Source organism: Mus pahari, chromosome 1 (assembly GCF_900095145.1).
Source record: "Mus pahari chromosome 1, PAHARI_EIJ_v1.1, whole genome shotgun sequence".
NCBI lineage: Eukaryota > Metazoa > Chordata > Mammalia > Rodentia > Muridae > Mus > Mus pahari.
The window spans coordinates 72,166,647-72,177,331 of NC_034590.1; the positions used below are offsets into that span (position 1 = coordinate 72,166,647).

The window sequence follows — 10,685 nt, forward strand, 5'->3', positions numbered from 1 at the left end:
TTTCATGTGTCGCAAGCTTCATGCAGGCTCAGCATGCATCCTGCCAACTAAGCTAAGCCCCTTTTGTAGTTCTGCTCTGTGACACTAGGCAAGCTCAGGCCATTCTAATTTTCATTAGGAACCCTAGGAATCTCTCCTTTGCTGGCCTTGGCTCTTCTCAGGAGAACTGAAGGGGCAGAAGGGTTCCTGTACCCAGGAGTGAGTCACATTTCCTAGGTAACTCTTATGGGTCATTAAATAGTTCACTACTGCCTGAGCTACTGGAGGGACTTGGCTCAGATGCTGTGGCTGGAGCAGCAGTCTCCCAGAACAATCCCAGCACATGCCTCCAGAAGTAATCTTCAGCTCAGAGTCCAAAGTGGAAGAGCATTTGGGAGTGTCAGGTTAGGCACAGCTCTGTGTACCCCTGGTGGAAAAACCCTGCCCAGTTGAGAGCCTCTGTCTCTTGAAATCTTGGTTTTGTGGTGCAGGGGCTAGAGAAATGATTCATAGGTTAAGAGTACTTGCTGCTCTTGCAGGGGACCTGGGTTCAGTTCCCAGAAGCCACATGACAGCTCATAACCATCTATAACTTCAGTTTAAGATGTCCTCTGTGGGCACCAAGCACGCACACGATGCACTTACATACATGCAGGCAAAATATTCAAACAAAAAAAAAATTGTATAAAAAGAGAGGATGTGTGTTGAAGATGTAGTTTGTAGATTGCTTTTCTGACCCACACAAAGTCCCAAGGTTCCAGTCTCCAACACCATATGGGATGGGGATACACATCCATAATGGCACTGGGGTGGAAGCCCAGGCAGGAAGGAGGTCACACTCAGCTACATAAATGAGTACTTTTGAGGCTATGTTTCAAAATAAAAGTCTGCAGGGTGTGATGCAGGAACCATTCAGCTATGTATAGCTGTGTGACCTTGAATGACAACCTTTTCTCACTTATAGAACATGATCCATCACAAGTTCTTAGGAGGAACAAATAAAGCTCAAGAGGGCAAAGCAAGACCGAGGTCTCAATAACTGTGGCCACTGGGTGTGTTAGTCTTTCCCAGAAGAAAGGAAGAAAGAAAAAAAACAAAAAACAAAACTACTGCTGACCAGGAAACTAGTGGCCACTGAGAGCTACACCAGGGGATGGCCAAGGCTGAGGGGCTGGAATGTCCCATCCCTGGGACCTCCGACTGTTCAATTTGCAAAGCAAGAGAATATGACCACCCAGGAAGTATTTCCTGTGGCTCCTGAGCCAGGACTGGAGGCAGGGAATACTGTTCCTACTCTTACAGTTGCTTCCAGTTTTAAGAAGGCAAGCCAACTGGAAGTAGGGGAACAAGGCCTCTTACTGAGCCTGACAGTTAAGGATAGACTGTCAATAAAGGGATCCCAAAAGATAACCTGAATTGTCATTGGGAGAGACAAGGACATTGAAGGTAGAGGAAAAAAGCATGTATAGGACCAAAGTGCTGAACTTCTCAGAAGGCAGAAAGGGGACTTCCAGCCATGCTGACCATGGTACCTTAGATGGGCTGGGGCAGTCAATGCCTGCCATCCTGGCACTGAAGCTGAGGCCAGATTTGCACAAGTTCTGAGCCTACTCTGAGCTATTACATGTGTGCCTGACTAGACAGGGTTACATGACCCTGTCCAAACAACAAAAGCTAAGGAAACTAACTGTTAGGACAAGACTAGGGGAGTGAAGGCACATTTAGAGAGGAACACTAAGCATAGTAACCCCAGAGACTGGCACTGTGGCTGCAAGGGGCAGAGGTAACATACAAGAGAGGGAGATAGTGGCAGGAGGCCACCCATCATCCAGGACATAGGACTACAGCTCAGGCCATCATCCCAGGCTCCAGGAAGGCCACTACCAGCTATTCCGATGTCACTCCAGTTTATTCATCCTTCCCATCAGGACCACTCCCTAGATGAAAAGCTGCTCTTTGCTGCCCCTGCATGGGCTTTTCTTCATGTTATCCCACAGTTAAGACTGGAGCAGCCCATCTCCCAGGCAGAAGCTCTGCTACAAGGCCCTAGCTCTATGGAAAAAGAAGAGGCCAAGTCTAAGTGTCTCTGTACCCACAAACACTTCAAAGAGGCAAGACACAGCTTAAATACAGTTTTTAACACTGAAGAGAGTAAACAAATAGATTTAAAAAAAAAAAAAAAAAAAAAAAAACTGTAGTTCCTAACCCACACTCTGAATTTTAACAAACAGGCCAGGTCCTGCATGGCCCTCACATGAATTCTGTAGTAGACCCCGATCCCAGCTCTGGAGTCCTGAGCACAGGGAAGCCGTTCTCTGGCTTCAGAACAGAGTCCAACCCATACAGGGAACTTGTGCCACTCAGTGCCAGAGCACCACCTTCCTGCCTTGGTCCACACTCACAACGTGGTTCCCGGAGAAGCACCAAGCCACGGCATTGACAGCAGTGCTGAAGAGGGAAGACAGACCTCAGGAGGGCAGCGGAAGCAGGCAGGCAGCCTGACTGACCCTGGACATCCAACCAGCAGGCGGTTTGAGAAGCCTCTGAAGCCCAAGACAATTTCCTTATCTATAAAATGGGCTCCCAGGATGGTGGCGATGGGCCCAAATGCATGTGAAAGGTCTGGGGACATATCAGAACATGGAAGGTTTGCGTGTGGAAATTTTCAGTAGGCTGCTCACCAGTGGGGTCCCTGTAGGCTGGTCTCTAGTTTCCCGGTGTTCACATCCCAGATGTACAGTTCACCATTTGAGGAGCCTGCCAGTGCATAGCTTCTGTCAGGGCTGTACAGGTGACAGCAGAACAAGAGGAGAAGATCAGAAGTGTAGGCACACAAACGGGCCTATGTATAGGCATGACCTCCCAGACGCACCTGAACACAGCTTTGGTCCAGTCAGAGCTGCACTTGAAGCCATCTGCCCTGAGGACAGAATAGGACTGCAGTCAGAGAAGCTGCTACTAGTGTGCTAATCTTCCTCCAGATGTGAAAAGGGACCAGCACTTCAGCAGGTTCTAGTCTAGAGGGGGCTATCAGGGAGTGCCTCCCAGGACTTTGCTTGCATGGGAGAGCCCCAACTGGCCCAGGCCAGTACCTGAACACCTGTCGGATATTGCTGATTCGCAGGTCGATAACCTTGAGCGTGTTGTCTCGGGAACAGCTAAGCAGATGCAGCTGGTCATGGCTGAGGTGCAGGGAGGTAACCCGGCCCTGCACAGGGATGACCTGGATGCAGTGAGGGCCCCTATGGGGTTAGGGATAGAGCGGGATGCAGAAGAGACACCCTAAGATACTTTGGACAGGCTGTATGTGGCCACGTTCCCAGGTAACATAGTCTCGAGGCACCCAGGGCATGAATCCCTGGGGCTGAGGCGGACAAAACTACTCTGCCCCTTCCCACTGTGGATTAGAGAGTTGGATCACTGAAGCGTAACAGTGATAGCCAGATAGGGTGACGCTGGCAGGTAATCACAGCTGAGGTCAGAGAATCTTAACATCCTAAGTTCAAGACCATCCTGAGAAACTTTATTGAGATCCTGTCTCAAAATAAGAATATAAAAAGGGCTGGGAGCATTCTCCTAGCAGACACAAAGCCCTGGGTTCAACCCCTAGCAAAGGAGCAATCTCAAAAAGAGGCTGCAGAGACCAGCAAAGCTCTAGCTCTGCCTTTGTCAGCTGTTCATGCCTAATGATGGGCTTATAACTTTAAAAAGCAGCTATTCTTTTGTTGCTGGGTTTTTTGTTTGTTTGTTTGTTTGTTTTGTTTTTACTAAAAAGTGGTGATAATATTAAAAAAAAAAAAAAAAGTGCTTGTCTGTGTTGGCTGTAAGGCCTGGGAAGGAGTTCAGTGCTGACTAAGAGCCACTAAGAAGCTGGCACAGCTTCCCAGACATGCTGAACCCTCAAACACCATGCCCAGCCGAAGCCACCCACTGGCAGTGCTGGTCTGACAGCCATACTATCCATAACCTTGCCTCCCACAGCCAGAGAAAGGAACAAAGACTCAGGGGCCTCCACCACCCACAGTCCATGCCTATATCACCTGCTGTCCCAGAACCGAATCTTCTGGTCATTGTGGCCACTGATGATGATGTGGTCCCCGCACACCACGTCATTGCAGTAGGAAAGTACATTGATGGTCCTGGAACCTAAGGGCCAATGGGAAGAGCTCAGAGTCTCAGAGAGTCGTCAGGAGTCACTAAATATGGTGGCTGTAACATCAAATAGGTAAGTCTCCTTCCAAGATTGGAGTACAGGCCTTCCCAGCCCGGGGCTCAAGCTATCTCTAATTCACCTACCAAAGACCAGGGTCACCAAGAAAGCAGGAAGCGAGCAGCAGTGACAGAGAAGGAAATCATTAGAAGTCTGAGCCCAAATGATTATGAATCCCGCGGCTACCACAACATAGCAAGGTAAGGACCCCGATGACTGAGTGCTGGGGCAAATGGGATTGAGCCTCACAGTAGGCGCGGCCCAGGTCCCACTCCTTCACTGTCCGGTCTCGGCTCCCAGTCACTGCCTGGTGCCTTGTTAGCTTGAATTTGGCAGCGGTTACTTTGTCCTTGTGTCCGGACAATGTTTCCTGTCCCCAGAGAAAGCACACATTAATCCAAGCCCCCCAAATAACCACTCCACAAATCCCTTTAACCCTTAGGCAGCCTCCCCAGCCGGGCCTCACCTTGGACTGTGTCTCTCCCACCTTCCAGAGCTGGGCAGCCTGGTTGTAAGTAGCTGCCAAAACCTGGGAGCCCTGGAGAGAGGGAGAAGGAAAGGTCCTGGGCCACACTGGATCTGGCAGACCAGACTGGCCCTCAGGTCAGAGAGCCAGGGTAGAGGCTGTCTCCAAGCGTCCCTGTCACTGAGGCGAGCCATGGCTCCAAGGGGAGCCCACTGCCCAGTGTGGAGACTGCAGGGACATCCATGCCGTGGGACAAAGTCTCCTTACTGAGGGGTCAAAATCCACACTGGTGATGCTGCCGCCAGCTCCTTCGAGGGTCTGGTTGGTCTCCAGGCGACCTGACAGAATAGGGGAAAGGACGGGGGAATGAGATTCTTAGCCTTACAAAATAGAGGAACTCAAACACAGAGCAGGACACAGAAGACAGAATGGCCGGTCTGGCCCGGGCTCTGGGGTGGAGGCAGCACCTCCTCTAACTGCTGGTCTAGTCCTAGGGGCAACTAGTTAGTTCCCAATGCTAGAGGGACTGTCCCTGTGTCATACTGCAGGCCAGGCTTCTGGGAAGCCTTCCAGAGTTGGTGTTGAGTCCTTTTCCCTAGAGAGCACAGGTGGGCAGAGTTGGTCACGTCACTGATTTCTGGTAGTGCAAGTGATACTAGAACAGGACGTAGCTATGCCAGGCACATTGGCACAGTTTATACCAGCACTGAAGAGGCAACGGCACAGAGATTTCTGTTTGAGGCCAGCCTGGACAAACCCTATCTAAAAATTAAAATCTGTCTTGGTAGACCCAGGGACTTGCCCAAGGCATGGCTCTGTATGCCTTCAAGCTAGGGTCAGGCTGGGGTCAGAGGTCCCTCTACCTTCTCCAGCAGCAGCCATCTGGGCTTAGCCCTGCCTGTTCTGCAGGTCTGAAGCCAGAGCTTGTCCTTCAGAGCAATAAGCTCAGCACCCAGCTTCCCCCAGGGGTCCTCTAGCCAGTGTTCACGGGATCATCCCAGCAGGGGAGGACGGGGGACAGGTCTAAGACCCTTACCTCCTACAACATTCCAGAGGTGGATCAGCCGGTCAGCCCCTCCAGTGGCCAGGAGGCTGCTGTTGGGGCCAAAACAAACAGCATTGACCTCAGAGAGATGGGCATCCTGTAAAAAAAAAAAAAAAAAAAAGTGGGCGGGGCTGGCACCCCAGTCTTCCTCATACATGGCTCTCTGTGCCCTCTCACAGGGCTTTTCCACACCTATTCTTGAACTGCCAGTTCTCTTTGAGGGTCTCTGCAAACCTGAGTTTCAAACCTGTCCCCAGATGGTCTTTTCAACAATGCCTAGACCCCTGCTGCCCCACGCCCATGTTGGGTGTCTGTTTCCTTTCTCACTCTCTCTAGTCGGTGTTCCACTGCAGAGTGCTGTGTGGCTCCCACCACAGGCTGAGGGCAAACTCCTCCAGCCTTGCTTTTCTGGCTCGCTTGACCCACCCCTGAACATTCCTATCAGCACCTCAGGCATGTGGCCCAGCTCCTTCCTTACCAAGACATCCTGAGCCTGGGAGGGAATTTGGGCAGACACACACACAGGGATGCTTTGGTACCGCTGCTCAGGTGCGCCTCCAACTGAGTGACCTCTTCTTTTCTTGAAGCTGCAGAGGTAGAGACAGAAAAGCATTCAGCAAAGCCTGCTGACGTGAGAACTTTAAGCTCTCCTGAGGCAGCAACAAGAAGCAGACATGGCAAGCAGCAGGAAATTACTCACAGAACAGTAGACAAGGTCCGAAATGCAGCCTGACCACTGTGGGGACGTGGGCACTGTACACTGAGCCCAGCAGACACAGACAGGGTGGTGGATACAGGAAGCATTACAGATGGCATTACCACTGCTAGGCTAAGTAACTCTGAACAAATCTTAGACTCTTTTGAGCTTCAGTTTCCCAACTGATCAATCAATCAACCTCAGACTGGCCAGCCCACAGTCCCCTATGAACAAGGACAGAGAATTATGAACCTGGAAAATAGTTATAAAGAGTTGGTCTTGGGGCTGGAGAGATGGCTCTGCTGCTCTTCCAGAGGTCCTGAGTTCAATTCCCAGCAACCACATGGTGGCTCATAACAATCTGTAATGGGATCCGATGCCCTCTTCTGGTGTGTCTGAAGACAGCTGCAGTGTACTCACATACATACAATAAATAAGTAATTCTTTTAAAGAAAAAAAAAAGAGTTGGTCTTGAGCTATCCACCTAGATCCTGCCTGTGGAGTCCAACAAGATGCACAAGTAGATCTCAGCAACCACGTGGTGGCTCACAACCGCCTATAATGAGATTTGGCGCCCTCTTCTGGTGTGTCTGAAGACAGCTACAGTGTACTTACATATAACAATAAATAAATCTTAAAAAAAAAAAAAAAAAAAAAGATGCATAGGTAGACAGGTACCAAAGAATGGACAGAGCAAGGCTATGCTCAGGAAGCCTTACAGGGGGTGCCAGTCCCTTCACACATGTATACACACACACTTACTCTAATAGCCCCTTCACCACATCCACACAGCGGGACAGTGTCAGGGAGGTGGCCGAGGCAGACCTGGGGCAGAATGGAGAGACATACTGAGAGCCTGGCTCACAGTTGTGCCAAGGGCAATCACTGATCCCTGTATTTTGCTAGGGGCCTTTGAAAAGGCTCATGCTCTCTCGCTCAAGGCAGGAACTAGAACTTGACTCCTTGCAGACGAGGAGAGGATGACACAGACTACTAACCCAGAAAGGTGGAGGGAGGAAGAACCTTGGCAATGAACACCTCCTGGAATCTCACCAAGATGGTACCGAGTCTCATTCCCTAAGTGCTCACCAAGAAAAAGCTCCTGGGAGACCAAGCCCTAGCCTGTGGAGAGGGCTAAGGAAGAGACAGAGAGCAGGGAACCCCCCAGCTTGCTAAGCAGCCCCCCAAACACCCAAGAGAGGGTTCATGCTGGGATATCTAGATTCATCAGGATTGCCAGGAATTTGGGGAAGCAGCATTTCATGATGCTCCTGTTTTATTCACTGCCTTCTGAAAAAGACCCTTCAGGCTCACACAAAGGAAAGGAAGGGCAGCCCAATGACAGCCAATCAAGATGTAGTGGAAGCCACGTATGATGGCACGTGCCTGTAATTCCAGCTATTGGGAGGTAAAAGCAGGAAGATCACAAGTTCAAGGTCACCCTTGACTACACACTGAGTTTGAGGCCAGCAGAGAGGCACCCAAAGATTCAAGCTCCCATCTGATCTCAAATGTGAACACACTTTGACACAGGCTCATACTCAGGTATGTTCATTAACCGTGCACACGTGCTTATGCCCCTGTGTGGACATACACATACACTCCTGTGCTCACACACGCAAACCTAGGACACCTGAGTGTCCCAGGGGCTTGTCTACTTTCCTACCAGTGACACCCTTTTATAAGACTTATCGCTCACCCTCAAGGGCACTGGTTCTTGGAAGTAGAGAATGAGGTAACACTGCCTCATGGCACTGGAGGTCGGACCGGTACTGGAATGTACACAGGCCTCTCCAAAATCTGGCCCTGGAAGATGTGGACAGCCTCCTGGGTGGGGAGCCAGCTCAGGTGGGAATGACTGAATGCTCACCTGAAAGGCCTCTTCCATTTTTCACAAGTCTCACTCTCCAAGAACTCAGGCATAGCGGCAGGAGCTAGAGCCACAGTCTCCTCTTTGGTCCCATCTTCTAGAGTGTTTGGGATCCTGGGAGAGAAGAGCAGCTTAAGAAGACCAGGGGGGAAGCCCATCCCTCCCTGCCGCAGCTCTAAAGAACAGATGATAATCGCTAGCTGCCAAGTATTGGCTTTTGTGACCACACATTATCTCTACACGTGTCTAGTGACCTGACCTGTGCACACAAGCACCTGGTGTACCTGTAGCCAGCAGGAGTAGGGTATGAGTAGACTGTGGGTCATGCACACATCCTGGGGCAGCTCCCCAATAGAGTCATCCCTGCCCCTCCCCATTCTTACTCGCTGATGCTCACAGTCCGCTTAGCTGCTTTCTTCAGCTCCTGGGACACCCGAGCCTGGTTAGCCCTGGCAGAGAGAAAAAGCATCCTAAAGGCTAAAGGAGGTGCTTTGCAGAAGGGGCACCACAGCCTGTGCAGATCCTTCTGATCAGTAGGCGGCCCTTACCTCCCCCACACTCGCCGCCCTCCTCCCTACACCTTTTAACCAGGCTGAGTCCAGATTGCCTCCCCAGGGGCGTGGCGCAGAGTTTTCACCTCTCTCTACGCTCATTACGTAGATTGCGCTCAGCGGCGGCGCGCGCCTTACGCTGCACAAGCTGCTCCAGCAAGTCGCGTGCCTCTTCCTGGAGCCTGCGCAGTGCCGCCTCCTGGTGCGCAGCTTGCTGGAGCAGCGTCTCGTAGGCTTCTTTCTGTGCTGTGTTCTCCGCTTGCCGTTTCTCCAGCTGCCGGGACTGCTGAGCCCGCGCCTCCTGTAGCTGCACCACGCAGGCCTGCAGGGCTTCCAGCCTGCAGAGTAAACATCAGCTGGAGTCTTCGTGGGTTCTCTAACCCTCAACCACACAACAGGTCTAGGGATTGCTTGGGGACCAGAGGAAAGCACTGGGAGATCCTTCCCATTCATTCCCTTGCCCGGAGTAGGGACCAGTCCGATCCCCATCTCACCTGTCCTGCCGCTCCTCCAGCTGTGACTGCAGGGTTTCTAGGGCTGAGCTCTTCTTCACCACCTGGTAGGCCATCTGGGGAGGACAGGTGGTGGCATGGACACTTTTGCAGGGTGAACCTAGCCAGTCACCACCTCGTTGCCCGGTTCCTGACAAGGAAGCCCAGGCTGAGATAAGTTTGGATCTTGCATACGGATGCCCTGCAGCTTCGTGGGATAATTCTCAGACCGGGGGCTCTAGAGACTGACCCTAGTGTCAGTACTAGCGATGTCCTTTATTTTCTCGGTGAGCCTGCGGTAGATATTTAACCTGCAGCAGGAGGAATCTGCTCCATTTTGATACCTGTAAAATGGCAGGGGAGCGCTTTCCTAATCACAAGGTAAGCCAGAACCTACTATTAGGAGTCTACAGTAATGGCAGACTATTACCTGGCACTTGTCATGCTTTGCCCCAAGCACTCTACACACACTGACTGATCCAGCCTCCACAGCACCAAAGGAAGCACTTCCATTTTCATTTTCATTTTACACATGAGGTAGCCGACAACCATTAAGTGACTCATACAAATTTACACGGCTAAGTGGCAGACCTGATTACTTGAACTCAGGCCACCTAGCTACATTAAGCTCCATGTAAAGTAATGGTGTACTCAGGGGGTACAAGGGATGTGAGTTCTAGTTCCCATCTCCCAACATCTGGCTTCCTAGCCCATCCCCTACCACTGGTGGCCCTCAGAAGAGAAGCACACAAGACTAAGAACAAGGCCACGGGAGAGCAGGAGCCAGACCCAGTCCTGGAGCCCTGGGTTGAGGCTATCCCAGCATTCCTTCAGCTAAGAGCTAAGAACTGAGAAGACTACAGGGATGCAGGGATCCGTGGACATAGCCTTGCCCTGGTAAGGAACAAATCCCAGGGCAAAGCCGTGCCCTCCAGTGTAGAGACCAGGACAAACAACTGTGGCTCAGAAACTGATGGCAGCCAGCATGGGGAGGGGGGAGAAGGGTGTGGAAGGGAGGGGTGCTCTTCTTACTAACTTGTTCCCAATTCTTTCCCCTCAGGGCCTGAGGAGCAAGCCAGGGCTGCTCACCTACCTTGACACAACTACTCATGAAAGAGGCCTGGAGAGGGGGAATCCTGTGCAGGCGGGTGAAGCACCCATTCCTTCATAACCCAATTATAGCATCGTTTATCTTTGTTTTGTTTTGGTTTTTGGTTTTTCTTTTTTTTGGGGGGGAGGGGTTGTTTGTTTGGTTTTTTTTGGTTTGGTTTGGTTTGGTTTGGTTTTTCGAGACAGGGTTTCTCTGTGTAGCCCTGGCTGTCCTGGAACTCACTTTGTAGACCAGGCTGGCCTCAAACTCAGAAATCCACCTGCCT

General features: G+C 51.2%; 1 protein-coding gene across 5 annotated transcripts in view; it reads right to left on the minus strand.

Moving 5' to 3' along the window:
- Positions 1-640: 640 nt before the first annotated feature.
- Positions 641-10,685, minus strand: part of Atg16l2 (autophagy related 16 like 2) — a 14,120-nt gene continuing 4,075 nt past the window's right edge. Inside the window, exons 4-18 of one of the 5 annotated variants that reach the window (XM_021206962.2) lie at positions 9,313-9,386; positions 8,905-9,156; positions 8,651-8,716; positions 8,268-8,381; positions 7,160-7,222; positions 6,179-6,287; positions 5,692-5,797; positions 4,923-4,993; positions 4,656-4,727; positions 4,439-4,559; positions 4,020-4,125; positions 3,072-3,221; positions 2,852-2,899; positions 2,661-2,762; positions 2,098-2,427 (exon numbers count right to left, since the gene is read on the minus strand). In XM_021206962.2, coding sequence (XP_021062621.1) covers positions 2,340-2,427; positions 2,661-2,762; positions 2,852-2,899; positions 3,072-3,221; positions 4,020-4,125; positions 4,439-4,559; positions 4,656-4,727; positions 4,923-4,993; positions 5,692-5,797; positions 6,179-6,287; positions 7,160-7,222; positions 8,268-8,381; positions 8,651-8,716; positions 8,905-9,156; positions 9,313-9,386 — 1,542 coding nt within the window. In that variant the 3' untranslated portion in view covers positions 2,098-2,339. Of the gene's footprint in view, positions 2,763-2,851; positions 2,900-3,071; positions 3,222-4,019; positions 4,126-4,438; positions 4,560-4,655; positions 4,728-4,922; positions 4,994-5,691; positions 5,798-6,178; positions 6,288-7,159; positions 7,223-8,267; positions 8,382-8,650; positions 8,717-8,904; positions 9,157-9,312; positions 9,387-10,685 lie in introns of all 5 variants that reach the window. The other 4 variants (XR_003845287.1, XM_021206971.2, XM_029546984.1 and 1 more) reach the window with 4 other exon arrangements.